The sequence below is a fragment of the Parasteatoda tepidariorum genome, chromosome 7 (assembly GCF_043381705.1).
Source record: "Parasteatoda tepidariorum isolate YZ-2023 chromosome 7, CAS_Ptep_4.0, whole genome shotgun sequence".
NCBI classification, from domain to species: Eukaryota; Metazoa; Arthropoda; class Arachnida; order Araneae; family Theridiidae; genus Parasteatoda; species Parasteatoda tepidariorum.
The window spans coordinates 68,400,025-68,421,720 of record NC_092210.1 but is presented as its reverse complement, the minus strand read 5'-3'; the positions used below and the strand labels follow the sequence as shown (position 1 = coordinate 68,421,720).

The following is a 21,696-nucleotide window of genomic DNA, read 5'->3' as shown; positions in this document are numbered from 1 at the left end:
ATTATTATCCAAAAAGAAAATACGATTTGAATAGTATATTTTGATTATAAATAAAAATTTTTACTTGTACTATACTGTAAAAAGTTACAGATCAAATTTCGGTAAAATTACCGAAACTTAAGGCGTCGATACTTTTAATCGTTAAATTTATTTTCACCGGAACATCTCTCAGAAGAAAAGATCTGATATACAGAAATTTTTACAGTAGTCATTACCGTAAAATCGAGAAATTACTCTATTTAAATGCATGATACAGTAAAAATTACTGTATAATATGCAACAGTAAAAATAGACTGTACGGATAATGAGCCCAAAGTGCTGGTACTTTATTTTGAAATTTGATTGATACCGTAATTTACAATGTACTTGAAAAGTCAAAACAAAAGAAAAATCATCTAACGAAATTGTTTGTTAGCAAAACTTTATTTGAAAATGTACTTAACTTTCCTGATTATTTTTTTATACTAACGAACTTTTGGTAAAATGAAATGCATTTTTCATTTGCAAACATATTTTTTGTTCCCTTTCATTTTACAAATGTATATTTCAATGTTATTTCAGCTCAAGGCTTAGTTGACAGTAAGTAATATTTCAGTCTTTAATTTTTCCATTACAAAATTTGACTTTCATTTGCATAAGCCAATATTTCAAAATATGAAAGAAGAGTTAAAAATCCATTGATGAATTAATGTTATTTTATTCATAACATATTGTTTGTGTATTGAATATATTTAAATGTATTAAATAAATAAAAATAGAATTATTTAATTGAAAATAACATTTCCAAATAAACATTTTAGTAGACTAGACAAGTACTTTTCATTTTATAAAAATAATTGAAACTTAATTAATATTATTAAAAATTGAATCATGTAGAAAATTTTAAATACCGTTTATAAGTGAGATTGCTTATTCTTTAAATACAAAACATTATATTTTGTTAAAATTTGGTCAACGAATATATTTAAATAAATGTTAAATTTAAGTTTTAATCATTTCGAATTCTTGAACAAAATTTGTAAATCACTAACATTTCTTACGAAAAGTAAGTGTAATTATCATTTTTTTTAAATTTCAAATTCTGCCAATAAGCTCTAATTCCTTTTTCTAAGACATATTAAGCATTAAAAAGCACTTGATTACAAATTGCTGTCATAAATGTTGTCTTCAATTTTTAAATAAACATTCGTAATGTATATGGTGTATTATTATATTTCTTGTTTATTTTCTTGCAAATATCAGATGTGGATCATGGGCGTAAGTATTAACTCCTTAATTAAATATTTAATTTTAGACTATCGCAGTACAATGAAGCAGAAGAAAAATTAATTCACCCATGTTGAAGAAAAAAGAAAAGAAAAGAACATGAAAATTTTTTTTAATTTATTGCGCTGGGAATTTTTTTTTTGCATCAGATGTTTCATCAGATTTTTGATACTTTTTGTGTCGCTGATTTAAAATCTGCAATTTTTTTCCTCCCCATGTTACGGGCTTTATATTTTTTAAATTACATTTTCAGTCTATTTTTTTGTCGAAATGTAGAAGTTTAAGATTGTTATATGGGACAGAGTGTCGCGTAAATACTACGGCAAATAAAGTGATTAAGGGTTTATTATCAGATTTAAAATGGCATAGAAAGCATGTTCAGGAAGGTCGTCAAATATCGCAAAAGGCACTTCCCTATTATGAACTGTTTTTATGCTTTTGAACTGGCCATTACAATGAAGTATAATAGGAAAATTACGAGATTCTTATTTACCTCAATTCTTCTCATTTAATACTTAGTAGATCACAAAGCTAGCAAAACATTCTCTAAATCGATTTCATTCTGCCATTACTCTTTAACAATTTTTCAATAATCATTTAAAGAAACTAACAGTGTACCCGATATTTATTTGAAATCTGTCTGTTTGATTAATAATGCAGTTCCAGTACTTTATATAAATTTTCTTGTGTAAACAATGATGAACTAAATGAAAGTATAAACATGCCATTTACAATCCACCATTTACCAATATTTATTGTTAAATTTTACTTTTTCTAGTTGGAAACGGAATAGATGGTAAGAGCATTTTGATACATTCTTTTTAGAATTTAAATATTTGTTACGAATGAATGTTGTAAAATTTATCAACTGCTCAAGCAGTTTGGAAGGCAGAGAAAGAACAGTTTGATCGCTCTGCTTTCTTTATATTGCTTTCTTTATATTCTTTATTCTTTGCTTTCTTTATGTTATTTATAAGATTAGAAAAACTTTATTCAGCTGGATAAATTATGCGAAAATTTTAATTATATTTTATTGACATTACTGCCGGTGAAAAGATAAAGTTGGAAAAAATTATTACAGACAATAAAAGTACATTTATAAATTTAAATATCACCCAGTCAAGGTGTTAGGTGAGGAATGTGCATTCTGATTGGACTGCACTTTCCCTAATCTCGATTGTTTGTCTTTTGAAATAACGTCTTCTGTTTAAACATAACCAGAAATCTCTCAGAACGGTTTGGACGATATGAACAAGGTGCGAATAAAATGATTTCTGCTCTTCTATCTTAATTGCGGTGTGCAATTATTGTCAATGAATTATCATTAAAAATTAATACGTAATACTGAACTCCACCTAATGCACAATATATTGAAGTAATTTTTGTAATAGCTGAAATAATATTTGACATACATAAAAATACACGAAGGAAGCGAAAGAGAAAATGAATATTAATTATTGGAATTAAAAATGAGCAATATGTTATTAAATTACACTAAGAAGATTTTTTTTCTGTATTAAATATTAAATTATACTAATGAAATTTATAAATTTCGAAATATTATATGTTTTGACTAAACAAAACGATTGAATAAATATTTCATTATTTATTACTGGAAATCAAATCATTTGATTATATTAAAAATGATTATACGATTATGGTTATACGCATGATTATACGAAAACCAGTTCGTCATAAACAAGGCGAATTTACATATTTTTGTTATTATCATTTTCTCCTAAACAAATCTCATGGCCAAGAGGTAGAACTTTATATTTTTGTTTCTTGTTTTTTTTTTCTTTTCAAATTTGTGGTAGGAATCTGTAATCCACTTACTTAATCTTAGAAATTATTAAAGAGGCTTAGGATTTTGAATTCTTTGCATAGTTTAAATCTGCGATGCATAATATTATATTTTCATTAATAAAAATTAAGGAAAATGCAGTAACTGGTTGCAAAAGCACATATTTCATCATTTCTATTCTAAAATCGTGTTAAGTAGAAGTGCATTAGTTATTATTTGATTATTTAAAAATGGTAGATTGAATACCGATACATTTAAGAATGTTTATATTGTTTTCTGATTAATATAATAATTTCCAAAGCTCTGTTATTGCTTGGACATACAAATTTAAAATATATAATATTGAAAATTTTTATTTTCAGATCTTGCTTGTGGAGGTAAATATTTGTACACTATATATTTTTTTTAATTATTTTTTTTTATTATTGCTTGAAAACTGCTTTGTAATTCTCTCTTTACAAGTATTATTGATTTCAGTTTTTATAACTTGAAAAAAAATATTACCCTTTTTTGGATCTAAGAGGGGGAATAACTTGCTTAATATAACAAAAATATGATTAAATCAGAAAATTGCTTGCATCCAATTTCGATATTAATCGAAACTTTATCTGTAGGTTTTGACATCTTAATTTAAATAATTATTTTAAAAATAGAGTTATAAGTATAAATTGAGATAAAAAAAATTTTAAACTTGCTAGAATCACATTTCAGTTATTCCCAAATATTTATTATGATACTGTACAATAATTAAGAAATTAAAGTTCCAATAGTTTCAAAAATATCTGCAGCATACGAGATTTCCGTTTCAAAGCTAACAATGAGTGAACTTTTTATGTACTCTATATTTTTTATAATAATTTATCTTTTGAAATAAAGCAAATACAATATAAAGGATTTTTTTTTCAAATTTCACTTACTTGCAAAATCATTTTATTGAAATACTAAAACAACTGTCTTAGTAAACGTATGAGTCATTATGCAAAGTATATTAATAATAAAACCTTTGGTAAATTTTGTTCAATGATTGGAAAACACAATTATAGTTTTACCTATAAATGTCAATTATGGGTTATCATTTAACTATAATTGCAAACAACTATATCAACAAATCTATAAATGTTAGCCTATAATTCTAAGCAAAAAATTGAAAGGATGGCAGATTTCATCTACATCTCAGAAACCAACATTGTTCAGATGAAATAAGCACTCTTAGAAGAATATATTATCTATGAGACCTTAATTCACCCTATAGAAAGCTGTAAATTTTGCCATCAGCTTTTTAACTATTTTTCTTGCAATAAATAAATTCAAGTCTAGAGGAATTGGAAAACTTATTGAAATTCTGATCTGATAAATCAAAAATATCTTAGGGAAAAAAATTAAAAGTCTAAAAATTCAGTTTGAAACCCCTTTCCCTAGATGAGTAAAAGAAACCTAAAATAAATTTCAAGGAATGTTTAGTTTTAATTTTTTTAAACAATTTATTTGTTTTTCTTTTTATACCTTTTCTTCTTTAATTTTTATATTATTTGTTTTTATAAATAATTATGTTAGACATTGTGTCTAGGGTTTCATGAGACCTTAACCTCCCTATCCAACTGTCTTATAATGAGTTGAACCTACGATCAACAAATAAAGAATGCTGTTAATTTATTTTAGTAGTTAGTAATGATATATTAGTCTTTAAATCCATTATTTATCTTCTCACTTGATATTTCTTCCCAGTTGGAAAAATCGCTGACGGTAAGATCCATTTTACATTAATCACTATGGTTAAAGTAATAAATTTATTTAGTTAACTAAAGCTTGCTTACATACAGGATTTCTATGCATAATTTTTAAAATGTATCTTAATCATTGTTCTTATATCTGAAGTGATCATTTATCTGAAATTTGGATATGATAGTCTTTATTGAATTATGTCACGTATTAAATTAATCATCAAAATATTTTTTTATTTGAAAATTCTTAACATTATTTGCAATTTTTATATGATTAACAAACATTTTCCTAAAACTTTGCTTAAATAAATGAAATTTTTGATAAAAATAATATGTCGATTGATTCAATAGTCAAATTTATTTATACGCAATTTTTTTATTTATTTATTTTTATTGCAGAGGCTGCTTCAGCAAGTAAGTACTTTGAAATGCTTAATTCAAAAATTTTTATTCATATTTAAATTTTTATTAATGTGATACGTTATGAAAACATCACTTTTTTGTCATAAGTAATAAATAACTTCATCTTACATTAAAAAAAATTGTTGCGTCTTTTGTTTTTTTCAGTCCAGACTGGTAATTATATTTTACTTCATTATATTATAATGCTTTCCTAAATCTATATATATATATATANATGGGCACCTTAAATTAGATTTCCGTTTGTAATAAATTCAATAATGTAAAATAATACTTAAACATATAATATCAAAATTAATTTTCACATTTAAAAATAAAAAAGAAAGTTTTATTTCAAAAAAAATTTACCTAATTAATTAAGAAACATTTCTTTATATATTCTTTTCAATAATTCAGATTACGTTCAGAACAAGGTAACGATCACAAAATCAGTCCCACTGAAAATAATCTACAAGAAACCATATCAAGTCGCGACAAAGAAGAATAAAAAACTAAGAGGTGCGGAAACGAACATGTGAGATCACGATATATGCTCTCGAAAATGATTCTAATTCTACCGCTCATCCATCAAGGCCGTTTCAATATAACGATACGTACATCGTCTTCCCCAGTGCGAGTTGGCATCGGAACGTAAGATCCTTGCGTGTCTTGTATCGCTATATCGCTCGTCTTCTTTACTCGACGGCTTAAATCAGATTTCTGATGCATCGCCTGGAACGAAAGTCGCTGTATCGGCCTGCCGATACAGGCGTTAAATCGTTATGTCGCGATATATCGATTTATAGCCCAGTACTAGTCAAGATATAACACAGATCACTTAGTGAAAATCTGTTTATTTTTCTTCTTTTTCCTCTTTATGCTGATGATTCATGTTTAAAAAATATTATAATCAAACATTTCTAAAGGATAAACTCTCATTGGATTTAGGTAATAGAACTAAAATACATTTTCGGGATTAACTTACTTTTGAATAATTATATTTAATACTTTATGCTAATTGGTAAATGTCTCTACTTTTATCTACCCCATAAATCTTATAATCATTCCTCAAATAATACTGATTTTGCTTAGAAAGTATATAGACAAGTAAGGGCTGTAAAAAAATATGGAAACATCTCTATACTAACTCTTTTAAACAATTTTTCATTTAACCTAAGTATTTGAAGGTTTTGCATGCCAAAACTATTGATACAATTTGAAAGATCGTGCTTGAACCTTTATTAAAATTGCTTCATATTTACGTCATATTTGGATCTTTCAAAATGAGAAAAATAAGTTTAAAACGTCTTGCTAGTTTTAATGCCAGCGATTTCTAAACCATTCCATAATATTGCAATTTTTATATTATGATGCGTTTTTAGTTATAGTGGTATTAAAAAGGAAAAAAAGTTCGTAAATTTCACTTGGGTAAAACGAGACGAATTTTTCTAAGAGTTTCAAGCATGATTTTTCGAACTGTGTCATCAGTTTTTCCATACAAAATCTTCCAAAACATTTGTCTCTAATCCTATATATATATATTAGCGACTATATATTACTATATATTGCGACGATATATACATTATATCCGCTCCTATATATATATATATGTGTGTGTGTGTGTTACAGGAGTTTCACTATTATTTCTTAATTTCAAAGTTATAAGAACACTATAAAATATATAACTTTTAAATTAATATTTTATACTTCAAAAATCAATGCGTAAATGTTTACTTATTATTTTGAGCTTATAATCACTTTTTTGTTTTATTTTTCATATCAGGTAGTGAGTATATCTCTGATGTTTCTGTTTTATCTCTGATGTAAAAAGAAAATTCTTAATATATTTTATATAATTGGTTCACTGAATAAAATATATACATCAAGATGTTAGGCTAGCTATTTAAAAATAATTTGAAATTTGCAGTCGGGAATGCTAAATTTTACTTGTTCAATTATATATTTTTCCTTTTCTTGCATAAGAAGTCATAATAAATATTCAATCGTATTTAAAATAAAATTAAAATTTTGATTCGAATTTATGTTTATTTAATTTTAATAATAAGCATAAAAAAGCAAACGAATGGGATATTATATTTTCACTCCAAATAAAGAAATTAATTTCTTTATTAAATATTTTCCTACTTCAAAATATGTCTAGTAATATGTCTACTAGTAAATAGATCTTATAATATATATGGGTGAGTCTCACGAAATCTGACAATTTACAGTCTCTTGCTCGAAGTTCTAATATTATACTACTAAAAGAACTTTTTTTTAAAATTTTAATAAATAGCATTGTTAGCATTTTAAAATGACTTTGTACTACCATCGACTGTTTTGCACTATCATGATAGTATAAAATTTCATTGAATTTCAAATATCATGACTTTGGTATATCACAAACAATATTTCCAATAATAACTAGCTTTTTCAATATCTATTTTTTTTATCTCAACCGTTGTAAGCATTTCTAGACTATACGCAGAGGGTATTATTTACAAAAACTTCGTTTAAAATAATTATTTTTGTCAATAATTTGTTTTTCACATGAAAATCTGTTATTTACCTGGCAACTTATATTTAGTAATTTATAACCTAAATAGATAGCCCCAGCATTTAATATCTTATGTTAATAGATTGATTCAATACCATCTTATCTGAACATGTCTTATTGCATGAATAAAGAACCAACTTTCTGGTTCAAAATCTATTTAAAAAATTTTTTCAAGGTGAGTAGGTTTTTATGTTGTCATTTTCCTGTCTTCTTAAAATTATTAATAATATAAACTACATAGATTTATCGGAGTTATTTAAAGAAATCCTGGTGTTTTCTGCGGAATGTAAACGTCTTAGACCAAAATGTTAAATTAAATTAAAGTTAAATGCTATAAAATGGCAAATTTGTCATTATCCTGGCTTCGGAATGGCAGGACATTGAAGTGTTACCAGAAAATTTTTTAAACAGCGTACTGTAAAGAGGGAAAGCAAATATTAACCTAATACCAAGTTTATGTATGATTGTAATATGCTTGAATGTACTCAAAATTATTTATTTATTTAATGATTGATTGTTATACACAACTTTATTCTGTACATATCAGCAACAAAAGTATTTTTGATTCTTTCTACAGTGGATAAAAAGAATCAATTTAAGCAATTTATGGCCCATCTAACATAAAGGCTTAAGTTGAGTTACTTACTATTAGCCTAAAATGACATATATGATTAATTTAATATGTCAGCTATAATATGTCATATTACAGCTGATATGTCATATTAGCTTATATGTCATATAGCTAATAAGTCATATTAGCTTATAATATGTCATTTTCCTGGTATTCAAGAATCGGTGAATTTCTATTTTTTTTTTCTTGAGCAAACGTCAATAAATTACACTGCTGTCTGTAAGATATTAATAAATGTAACTAAATAAGTATACAAAAAAATTAGATTATTTTGAAGACTTCAAATTTGAAGAAAATTCATGGTCCGAANGTAGCCATATCTAGCACCTATAGACCTTATATATATATATATATATATATATTTCTCAAATAAAATAACGTATCTACACCTTTTTCTTTTTAGATCTCGTTGGAGGAGGTAAGTGATTTATGTGTTAGAGATTTTTTAATTTAACTGCTTATTGGGGCATTTGCGTAGTTATATTGTAATTTTAAACTAATAATTCTCATTTTTATTTTTTACAGTTGCCGACATAGCTGGCAGTAAGTATTTTTTATTATTCATAGTATTTTTTTATTTAGCTCTTAAAGGTTCTAGATTTTGATTTCCCTTAATGTACAATTAAAAATAAATACTTTTTTAATAAGAATATTCATTTCAGAGGGAAGAAATATGAACAGAAATAACAAAATCTACTTCATGTCTAAGTGCTAAAATTTGGAGTCGATTTATCAAAACTCCTACTTTTTTAACAACAAAAAATTATGCGAAAGATTGAATAATGGAAGTGCCAAAATAGTAACTTCAATAACTCAACTCAATTTGCATAATCTATAAAGTTTCATTAGTTTTGTCTGGTGTATATAATGAATGCATTAAAATATGAAAGAAAATAGAATAATTATTAGGATACATCCTGAGGGATGTTATTTGCCGAAGTTTGAATCTGAATTTATTTTTCTCGTATGAAAAAAAACGCTTAGTATAAAACTTTAATCGAAATAAAATTTTGAAACAATAGCAAAATTGAACATCAGTCACATAGTCAAAAAAAAGTCTAATTAATTTACCATACCGTTGGTAAATGGTATTTTTAGTAAAAAAGATCTTAATTATGATTACAAAAACCAAATTATACGGTATTTATCTATTTGCAATTTTTCCATTTGTATGGCAACACTTTTCCCGAAATAAAAAAACAACAAACTTAGCGTTTTTAAAACGTTTAAAAGACATTTACTTAATTATAGTAACTTAAACCACACACATAGTAAAAAAATCTCAAAAGTAAATTTAACCAAATAAATTTTATTTTTGCCATGCTCTAAGATGTCATAACATTTACCAAGTTTTGTCACATATTATAAAATCATGTTTGTTTTAGTTTTACCAAATTCATTAACGTAGCGTTTTTTAAAAAAATTACTGAGCTGTTTGGTGTTTCCCTACTGCCCGAAACACGGTTTACCATGTTTTGGTAGTTTTGATCTCATTTTCAGTGAAAAAGAAATTTAAGTCGTTAGAGTTTCTTTAAGAGCAACATCACATTAAATTACTAGTAGAGATATAAGTATTAACATTTTAGACAATATATATTTTGAAAATTAGTAATAATGACGCTTTTGGAAGTTTTTTACTTAATTTTTTTAATTAATATGACTTAATTTTTTAATTAATTTAGGTACGGCAAATTTTTTGGTATAAATTTATGTCACCGTAATTTCTTACAATTATATTTCTAAAATTGTTGCATCGTTTTTTATAAATTTGGCACAATAACATATTTGAATGCAGGCAAATATAAATTCCTAAGATAGCAAGTTTAAATAAAACGCAAAAACTATATAAAAATGATATAAATAATACGTGCAATGATGTTATCGAACATATAAGGATATATTATAACAGTAGATATTACGATATATAAAATAAAAGTATCTACTTTTTGAAAATTTCGCCTCAATTTAGAAATGTAAAACTAAATTCAGGAGGAAAAAATACGTTTCTAATTCCATACATTGTATAATTTTTATACAACAATTAATTTCAACTGAAAAAACTGTAATCTATATGTTATGAAATTGCATAAAATATAATTTTTACAGCGGCAGTAACAAGTGGTAAGTAAAGTTATAAGTTTTTTGTTGGAAATTTTTTGAATCTTGTACTTGGTGTAAATTTAAAAACAGAATTTTGGTACTAAAAATACTTTGCTTTCGGTATATATTTAATTATTAAATCACTTATATTTGCAAGATGTATTTCTAGAATAATTAATTTTTCAACATTTTTAATGTTAAGTTTGAACTCAAAAAAAAAAGTTTAAACTTTTGGTCCCATCTCTTACTAAATAATTAGAACAATTAGAACCATATTTTCCAGAATCCGGCTAACCCCATATTTTGAGAGTTAAGAATATAAATCCCTAAAAAAAAGATAGGTCTTCTCTGAAGTACGATTTTGGGTCAGCTGAGTCGTCATCACTAACTAATTAGTATTTTTGAAATTATGCCATTGAACCATTAAAATTGAGTCTTAGAGACCCATTAATGAAAGTTTCCTTTTTTACTTAAAATTCCATCATAAGATCAAAAGTTATTAAGGATTGTTTTTGCATTGTCCAAAGCGCAAAAATATTTGAGTACTAAAAAAAGGAACAACTTGCATTTTTCTAGTGAACGAATATTTATTATTTAATTGTTTTTACCTACTTTCACTGGCTTATAGATGCATTAACAAATAGTATAAAATAAAAAAATCAAACTAAAATGAAAAAAAGAAATTAAAAAATATGATCCAATTCAAAATGAAGAAAATTGTGATCACCGCCAGGCTATCTCTGGTTACCCATTACCAAAATGGGTGTTATCTAATATTTTTCGGGAAAGCAAGTTTATGGTGTTTTCATCTTGGACATCTTTAACTGTTAATCCTGAGCTGCTCAGTACACAATTTCACAGACATATTTAACTATACACCTTACACACATTCTGTGTAAATTCTTTTGATGACTGAATAGACATTGAACAGCCAATCAAGATCAATAACATTTTTGGATTGGTACAATGGTGTTTGATGGAGATAGTAAGCTGCATCATACCGTTTCGGATTCACAAGTTCGTAAATTAAATTTGATTTCGAAGCTAGGTATTTTGTTTAATTTTATATGAATAGTGAATGTACAATTTATATTGCGTATTATCTACTGTCTTGTGCAAATTATTGGGTACGTTGACAACGGATCTTTTTATCCCTAACTGGTGATCAACACCCAGTTCTCGTATTTGCATCAAATGGGTTCGGAGAGTCACCGTTCGCTCTTCGGTTGGGTACAATTCTCTCAACCACTCTGATCCCACAATTGGCATTACATATTTATTTTCTATCCTTTTAAAATATCTTTCCTTTCTTAAGTTTATTTTTATTAATAGAATTATATTTAAAATAAATCAAAGACTTAATCTTTTAAAACGAACGTAAAATATTTATTCTTCTCTTATAGATCAATGTAACGGATACTTTTTATTTCATTACTAGGCAGACTTATTAATTCACTGTCGCCTCTTATGGAAAACAAAATCTATTAATGACATTTTATTCTAAATTTCTAACCACTAAATGTTTCTGTTGCATGGTTGTAATAATTCTCATAAATTTGTTGGCGACTCGTGATCGCCAAGGTGCTCTTTTAAACCCAATATTGATATGCTGGTAGGCTTTGTTTTGACTATGGTATATTTTGATAATTCGCCAATTTTGGATCTCCTACCCATACTTTCTCTGTCCGTTAGGAATAAATATATAGACTTCTAATTTCAAATTTTGGAGGCTGGGAGTGCCCTTACGGGCCTCCCCAGTCTCAATACCTAACCGTCAGAAAATGATATTCTGGTTGTATGATCTCTCAATAGAGAGTATTCTGATTTTATCCTTTTTATTAAGAAATGGCCATTCTCTATCATGCAAAATTATGCTTAATAAAATCTAAATTTCATGAAACAATTTGTATATTCTTTCCTGGAGACTGTTAATTGCTTAATCCATTCATTAATGGCCAAAATGAACAATCATGAAGTTATTTTCCACTATACTAATATTGGCGGCTACTGGTGGAGAACTACCTCCGCCATAACCACTTTGGCACTTTTGTGAGGGATGGGCTTCATGTTTCCACTTGCGAACGGAATCATTTCGTTTTTCCGTTTGTCTGTAACTCTTGAGGTATTCCCGTCTACATTCTTTGACCTTGGCTTTTTCAGCCTCCGTAAGTTTAGGCCTTGCCATCGTTTTTTTTCTTCTTGCTTCAACTATAACTTTTGAGACCGTGTCTATCAATTTGAATCCTCTTTATTTGTGATATTCACCTGAATTAGAGTTGAAAACGATCCAGTTTGAACTGTAGTTTAGAATTCTTAATAAAATAATGTAGTTTGATTCTTAGTAAAACAATAAAAGCAAAATTATCGTTCAAATTATGAAATTCTGTTTAATTAACATCTCAAGAAGTATTTATAGGATCTCTCTGGTCCCATATCGCAAAAATAAGCTCACCAACTCAATGCATAACAAAATTTAAAGTGAAAAAAATAGATTTAAAAAAAATCAAACAGCAACAGTCGCCATAGCAACGCATGCGCACGGTTTACTATTACTCTTGAGTAGTGTAGTTGAAAAGTGAGGACGCTATAAAATCCAAACCAAGACCCATTTTGCAAATGGTTAAAAATTAAATAAATAAACAAAGAAATAAATTGAAATGCAAACGATTTCTTAAATAATTAAAATCTGAATGCTTGAAACAATTTTGTTTTATAAAAAATTCTATTTTTTTACATTTAAGCAGATTTACTTTTTAATAAAAGCATGAAGCATCAAAAAGCATAATTTTTTGTACATAAATCAAGTAAAAGGGATATATGCACATGCATTTAAAGTTTTGCGAAGATGCCGGTCGATGTATCTCGAGGTCAGGGAACTGACCTCGAGATCTAGCGCTCGAATCTCTGATAACGCATTGAAGTTCTTTTCTCCTCTTCACATAACTATTTGTTCTTCTTAATGTGGGAGCAACATGGGCCCACCGAATTAGGTGCCCTTAAGAGGAAAGCTCAACAAATCTGCCCTTTTGATATCCGAATGACAAAAGTTTGTATCCAGATGGCCATTTTGATATAAAAAACGGTTTTTTGAAGGTTAACAATGATGTCTTGGCAGGAAACTAAGAAAAAAACAAACTTTTTTCTCTCCCTATTATGTTTTTTTTTAAACTTAAAACATAAATTTTTTCTCACTTTCAGTTGCAGATACACTCGGTGGTAAGTATGAAAAAACTAAAATTTGGTATTTTAAAATTTAAATAAAATTTAAAAAGCAAGGAAAACAATGGGAAATGAATAACTTGATTAAGCGAAAGTAATTAAAGGTCTTTTTAAAATGCTAGCCAACCCTATTTCAACAACCGTTTTTGTTGATGTTTTGTTTGGGGTAGCCTTATTATTTGAGGCAAAAAAATATGAAAACTTAATATTTCTAATTATCTTAATACGAATTCTGTTAGACTAAATGCAAAGATTTTGATATCAAATTACTGTTAAAAGTAAAAAGAGCATTGAGTGCAGCATCCGTACACTGAGAAAAAGCCTAAAAAAAATCAGCGATGTATGGTAACGACATTTCTGCTAGAGAAACTTAGTTTGGGATAATAAAGCCAAAATATAAGGTGAATAAATTTTCCATTTGGTACTTTTTCCGTTCACTTAGTAAAAATTTACCTTAAAATCAGGTTTTTATACTTATAATGCTTATAAACACACGTTTATTAAAAATACAAACCTGAAAAGTAAATATAACCGAATAAATGGCTTTCATGATATGCTCTAAGGTATCATGATAAAATTATCGAGCTTTACCACATTTACGAAATTTTATCACATATTATAAAGCCATATTTTCTTATTGATTTTGTAAAAATCAATACTAAAGCTACGCCTGTAAAATTATGGAGATTTTTTGTTTATCCATGGAGTTAGAAGAACTGCAATATTTACCTGTAAGTAACTGTAAGTTTTAACCGTAATTTTTTTTCTCAGTGTGAACTCCATTTTAATCATAACCTTGTGCCACTAAACCCTACATTCAATCAACCAATCAGGCATTTTAATCATAAAAGTTTATACTGTGGTTTTTACAGTATTATTTATCTAATCAAATTGATTGAAGGATTTTAAAGTTACTATTACTATAAAAATTATAGTACATCAGTTTTTTGGCTTCCTAAGACTTTATATAAAAAATACTGGCACCTTGAGAGCCCTTAGCTTCTACTATAGTTTGATACGGTGTTAAAATACAATACCAAGATACAATTATTTTTAAATCTTAAACAGTGAAGGAATGAGTTTGGAATTTTGGTCAGGGCATTTGATTTGATCAGAAATAATTAAAATAAATAAATGAATATAAAAATATCTGAAGACTTAAACTAACAAATCTGTAAAATTATCAGTTAACCTTGACTCTGCTCAAAAGAATAGCAATCTCGTAAAATATTTACTATATAGTTAATTTTATAACGCACTTAATATAATAATATTATAATTAAACTTACAATTAATATTATAATGAAATTATATTGTTAATCACGTAATCACACTATATTTTAGTGTGTCATATTTTATGAATTTTAAAATTTTTCACAAAATTAAAATTTTAAGAATATTAGAATAAAAAATTACAAAAAAATAGAAAATTGCCATGTTTTAGGTGAAAATTAAATTATGTTACATCTAACTGATCAAATTTTTTTTTAAACTTTTTCAAATTTTTTATTACAGCTCTTGTTGGAGGAGGTAAGTAATTGCTAAATCGAATCGCAAATATTAAAATTTTCCTTCAATTCATTATTTTCTTAAAAACTAGAGAAAATACTCATAATTACTTCATAAGAAAAGTCGTTATGAAAATATTATTCAATGAAAGAGAAGATTTTTAAAACACCTTGAACGAGAATCTCTTCAACGGTTATTGTTTTATAGACAATTTTAAAATAAAAACTGTAAAATGACCAAATAGAACAGCTCTTCTTAATTTTGACACTTTACCTTTCTATCAATTGTGTTTATATTTTTAATACAATATTTAAATTTTTAGCGAATAAAGACATTTTCAAAATTTTTGACATCTGCTCTGCACTTCCCCTTAAATTTGCATCCTAAACCAATCTCTTAAATAATAGAAAGAAGATTTCGAGGTGCAAGAAATTAAATGAAAAACCAAACTATTGAACACACGTTGTTATTTCTGATTTCTAATTTCAGATTTTAAAATTGTTTAGCACCGAAACCAATTGGACATTTTTATTTATTCAAAACGTGATTCTAATGTTTTTCTTCGTATGTAAAAATATTCAGAAAATTTAATTCTAATGTTTTTCTTCAAATTCTTCACCCAATGTTTTCTTAATGTTTTTCTTCACCCAAACCATTCATTTGATTTTGATAAAATAATTTATCTTGGATAAAAAAATTCTTAAAAAATTTGAAGCTTCCAATATATAATAGTATTCTGAAAGAATACTGGTTAAATAAATTTGAACTAGATATAAATAAGAGATAAACAAAATCATATAAGATAAAAACAAAATCATATAAGATAAAAAAAGAGTACGTTTTCACATTTATTTCAATTTTGATTGAATACATTAGCATACATAGCAAATGTGAATTTTGAAAAAGTAGCACAAAAACGTATGCTTTCCATTATCCGTATAATTTTGGCATTTAAATACATCAATTTCGTATTCCGCATCCGAAAGTAATAAGTGTATTTCATTATCCACTATTTCCACGTCATTAAGTACTTCAGCAAAACGACTGCAAGNTATAAGAGTAAAAAAAAGAGTACGTTTTCACATTTATTTCAATTTTGATTGAATACATTAGCGTACATAGCAAATGTGAATTTTGAAAAAGTAGCACAAAAACTGATTTTAAGTCAAAAATGTAAAAATAAAATTACTTAACCATTTAATTGACTAATTGTTTTCATAATTTATAGCCGCCGGAGGAATTGGTTGTAAGTATTTTTAATTTTAAAGTATTTTCAATGATTAGGAATATAAAAGCTATAATAATAAACTTAAAATTTTACTTTTTCAACTTTTTTAATCCCAAAATAAATTACTATTTAAGGAACGAGTTTGTTTTCTAAAGATTGTTAATTTCATGAATTGCGGACATATGGCTTGATAATCACATAAATATAAATACTTAAATTTTTGTAATAAAATATTTATATTTTTCGATTAATTCGTAAACAAAGAAATTTAATTCAGATAATTTTTAATTCTAGCTGTTGTAGGCAATGGTAAGTTCCAATGATAATTTTGAACATAGTTTTATAACAATGAATTGTATCTGTACTAAGAAAGCATAAACAACTCAGCAAACAGTTTCAAAGTTTTCAACTGGAAGTAATTTGGAATACGTTTTCTTGCTTTTACAATATGATAAATATGTTGTTAGGAATTAGCATTCGAAAACTTACTTACAATATTTATTTTCACCGTTTTCAAGAGAAATTTTTTTTTTATTTCGTTCTGATAGTTTCTTTTCATTCTAAAAAACACATGTTAAGAAAAATGTTGTATTGTTGTTCATGCGCACGTACTGTTTTCGTGAAACTCCCTGAGGCAAGTTTCACCCTAAAACACGTAACTAGAGTAAAGCTATGATTGATGAGTTGCAAAAACCTGAAAAACTTTTATATCAAAACTGTTCTAAAGAAAAATTTTTGCTGAACTGAACGATATTCTTATTATAGCAATATACTTTTAAGTGATCATCTTGCAGTAGAGAAACATATAAACAAGATGAGTAAAAAGTAAGATATAACAATTAATAATGCAACACTCTTATTGGCTTAAATAAAGTGTTCTGTTAGTAACTATCACATGGGAGAGAAGGAAGAGGGTTACTATGATTCCAAGAAGAGCAAAAAAAACATAAACCTTACGGTGTTGCATTGTTTGATAAGAATTTAATCTAGCTAATTCTAGCGAGGTTATTATTATATCTATAATAGTTAAAAAGCGTTAAATAGCGAAATTGTAAATTGCTCCGTAAAAAGTAACAAACTTTAGTTAATTTTAAAAAGTGCTCCATAATATGTGAAATATAATTTATAAAATGAAATGCTTCTGGGTAAATATATTATATTATTTACTGTCACACTGTATTTAAAAATTTAGATTTTAATCGAATGAAATATTATTTTTAATATTTATTTTACTTTAAAATCGTATGTTGGAAAACGAAAAATAGTTGGGAAGAGCAAAATTTGTTCTTATGCGCAAACATATTGAATTACATTATAAAAATAGATTCAATAACATTGAATTATAAAAGATTCAAATTTTTTTTAAATAAATTGAATATGAAGAATATTTCAAATAATAAGTATTCACGTTGCATTAAATATGAATACAATTAGTAAAATTCCCAATTTTTCTCATTTTATGACATTGAAATTTATATATTTTATTTAAATAAAAACAATGAAGATCTTATGAAAAATAATATACTTTAATATCATGTAAATCATATAACAAGTAAAATGTAAAGACCTTCTGAAATTTGAAGCAAATATGTAAACTTCAGCAATGTTCCAACTGGTATTTCTTGAAATATTTGAGTTTAGATAGTTCGTTATAGTTGAGATCTTCGAAGAATCTTAATGAAATATTCAAGATAAATATTTATTTTTAAAATGTATTTCTAATCTAACCATTTTTTTAAACTGAAAATTTTTAATGAGAATTTATTATCACTTGTATGTATATCTGCTCTAGTAATAATTACATTCATGCGTTCTTTAAAATTCCAGCTGTTGGTATACTTGCGGACTTGTAAGCTCGATATATGGTAAATAAATTCTCGCTTTAAGTATTTTATTTAAATATTATAAATTTTAGCACTTTTTTGTTTGTTTACCAATTTTCGTTTTATTCTATTTACTTATATATGTTGGTTTTTTATTGGGGAGGTGGGGCATTTTAGAACTACGTCCGCATGTGAAAATGTACCACTTAAAACATAACCGGGAACCTTAATCTACTTTTCTCTTGTACCCGGCTAATCGAGAAATACTGAAATGATTTTTATTAGGAAAGTAAGAAGGATAAATATTAGAAATATGAAATAATATTGCTAAAAAGAATATCATTTTCAAGCAAAGAGTATTTCAATTTCAGATATTAAATAAATAATTTTTCTTATTAATCTACATCACTTATTATTAGAGACTAATAGAATATATTTGATAATAAATGCAGAAAAGCTTGGACAAATCTAGTTCGAGAAAAGACCAGCAACAAAATTGGAGTTCACGGACTGCTTGTTACATGCTGAAATTGAAAATTTCGAATTATAAATAAATGAAAATAATTGAAAATAATTGCTGTTATAAACATTACACTTTACATTTATTATGCAATTTGCGCTAATTGATTTACATTAGCAATAAAATACATTTCCTAAGAAGCTAAAATTCCAACTTTTCACTCACCTTATTATTATTTTGTATCATTCGTTACACGCAATGTAGCATTAAAATGTAATATAGCATATGAAAAAATTCTCATACATTATACTAAAATATTGCTGCTTTCTCACTTAGAAGAAATAACTGTAATATTTCAATTTAAAAATTAATTTTAACGTAAATAAATCTTCAAAATCATACTGAAAATAAAATTACCTTTTAAGAAAAATAATAAATTTATTTTTTGATTAAAATCAGAAATATATAAAAAAGTATAAAAATAAAGAAGAATAAAAATAATCAACCGAAAAAATATTAAACATAAAACTGATAAAGAATATTTAAATTCAATATATCATTTTAATCAGCAATTAACATATCGCACCCTGGCAAGAACAGTTTCATAACTCTAAAATGCAGCACATGAGAAAAATCATCTTAATACTATAAAACTTATTCTGAAAGAGCACAATCTTCTTATAAATTTCAGTTAAGTATTTATGGTGGTAAATTCTTTTGTGCTCTTTTGATTTGTTGATGGGCACTTCATACATATTTTTTTTATTGCTATAACCACGAAATTGCTGTGTTTTTACTTGTGCCACTTTTCTTACAGGGGTGTGATAGATTTTAATTAATAATTAATATCATTTAATTAATCATTAACGTCAGGGCTAACATTATCCCTCACAGTACATATTTTTATTGCTGGCAAAGCACTTTGTTCTAAACCCTAAAATATTTTATTGCGATTTTCTTTTTGCAATATTGATGATTTTTTCTTTTTAGTGACATGGTATAAGTGATAGTAGATTAAAGCAGAAGAAATAATTTGGTTTTTCATTGATAATTTTAAATTCTTATAGATGCAACAATGTGTGATGAAATATTTGTAGTTATGTTTGCTAAAGTTGTTAGGTCAGAAGAAATAATCCTTTTTTTTTCAGATTTGAGAACGTGTTCAAGACATTGCAAGACGTGTGCAAGAAGCATTCTAACTAAAATTGGATTTTATGTAAAATAATGAATAAAGTATGTGTTATTAAATAATTTGCTGCTGTAATACATTTTACTAACACCTTAAATTCTTACTACATATTACATTTGATTTCATGACTGATTTTAAAAAAAAAAATTATATTTTGATGTCTGAGAGTTTTACATACGAGTATTCTTTATTCTTAAGTGAATAAAACAATTTTAGGAATATTCGGAGCTTTTTATATTTAAGCTTAAATGTCCTAAGTCATTTTTTAAGATATAAGAAAAATGAGGCCATAGACAGGCAAAATATGGCTACTGACAACCAAAATATGGCTTTAACTTTTTCTGAATAAGGAACCCAGAATGGATTTTAAACATGAGTAGTAAGTTGGATTTAATACCAAGATCTTCATGGAAAAAGTTTTTATTTTACAATTTTGAATTTGTCGGATAAACAATTAACTTTCTACTATTAAATAACTACTTTAAATTTAAACAAAGATGACTTAAGTTTATCTTTTTAAATTAGAAAGGCTGCATACTTTTTCACCTATGTCTACCCTCACATTGATATTCGCTATTCATATATCGAGGACAGATATGTTGACCTCTCTTTCTGGGGCACCATTTTTGGAGGGCTAACGTTAACCCTCATGGTATGAAGGGCATATGGAGGACACAGTATGAAGGACAAAGAGAAAATGGAAAGAACATCCATGCCTGTAACCGGGACTGGAATCCGGGAGCTTTCTGACCAGAGGTCAACTCCCTGAATAATACACAGGATTTTCAGTACATGATGCATTCTTATACTTCAGAAGTTCTAAATTTCTGTAAAACATTGTTACAATTAACGATTGTATCTGAAGTACTATAATAACTACACGTACAGTGATGAAACAAACGCAATTGATACTTTTATTACGTATGTAGCTCGAAAAAAATTAATTAAGCAATTAAAATGTTATTAAAATTGCTTCATAAAAACATTCGACTAAATAGTTGGGAACATGCTTAAAAATGTGGTACTGCACACCTCAACAGTTTGGTAGTTTGTTTGGTAGTTTGACTTACCATCAGTTTTTTACACTAAGAATATTAGCGTGTATACGATAAATACATCTATATGTAACATAACATAATGGTCTTACCCGGTTTCCCATTGTTATCTCTGAATTTTTATAGGCAGGAAAATCGCATGGTAGGATCCATTTTTCCCACATTAATCCTATTATATTCTGGTTCTTATCAGCATGAAATCAATGGATGCCATTAAGTTATTGTTTTTCTTATAAATTTTTTTGTATCCATAATTTTAAATTATTTGTCTGTAATTTTTTTTTTTATTATACTTTGCTGTCATTACGGTTTTAATTTGACTATTTTCAAAATTAAAATAATTTCAAGAGTAAAGGCATTGCTTTTTTATTGCAGCGTAATTCTGTAATATTATTGCTCCGCATTTTTAGATAAACTTATTTAAATCTACGTCTAAACATATTGATTATATTAAAATTAATATTTTTTGGGAAAATTATATTATTTTACAGTTCGAAATTACAGTTACAGAGCTTCCTTTGATTAAAATTTAATGATCAGCGTTATGATCTATGCAATGCATGCACAGATAATACCAAATATATTAGTCTGTTTTGCAAGCGAAAATATTAAATTATGGTTTAAAACTTACCAAATTTTGATTAAAAAAATATTGCTTTCAATATTGGCAGGAAATGTGATTTTCACTTGGAAGTGTTGTTCAGAAAAATATGACTCATAAAAACAATGAACAAT

At 26.5% G+C, this 21,696-nt stretch overlaps 1 protein-coding gene across 1 annotated transcript in view; it reads left to right on the top strand.

The window, feature by feature from the left end:
• Positions 1–19,968, top strand: part of LOC107438807 (uncharacterized) — a 36,404-nt gene extending 16,436 nt beyond the window's left edge. Inside the window, exons 17-32 of the mRNA XM_043040351.2 lie at positions 562–579; positions 1,243–1,257; positions 2,045–2,062; positions 3,433–3,447; positions 4,796–4,813; positions 5,191–5,205; positions 5,359–5,372; positions 8,784–8,796; positions 8,904–8,921; positions 10,485–10,499; positions 13,677–13,694; positions 15,213–15,227; positions 16,435–16,452; positions 16,729–16,743; positions 18,262–18,299; positions 19,866–19,968. Of these exons, the coding sequence (XP_042896285.2) occupies positions 562–579; positions 1,243–1,257; positions 2,045–2,062; positions 3,433–3,447; positions 4,796–4,813; positions 5,191–5,205; positions 5,359–5,372; positions 8,784–8,796; positions 8,904–8,921; positions 10,485–10,499; positions 13,677–13,694; positions 15,213–15,227; positions 16,435–16,452; positions 16,729–16,743; positions 18,262–18,287 (251 nt within the window). The 3' untranslated portion in view covers positions 18,288–18,299; positions 19,866–19,968. The remainder of the gene's footprint in view (positions 1–561; positions 580–1,242; positions 1,258–2,044; positions 2,063–3,432; positions 3,448–4,795; positions 4,814–5,190; positions 5,206–5,358; positions 5,373–8,783; positions 8,797–8,903; positions 8,922–10,484; positions 10,500–13,676; positions 13,695–15,212; positions 15,228–16,434; positions 16,453–16,728; positions 16,744–18,261; positions 18,300–19,865) is intronic.
• The last annotated feature ends 1,728 nt before the right edge of the window (positions 19,969–21,696 follow it).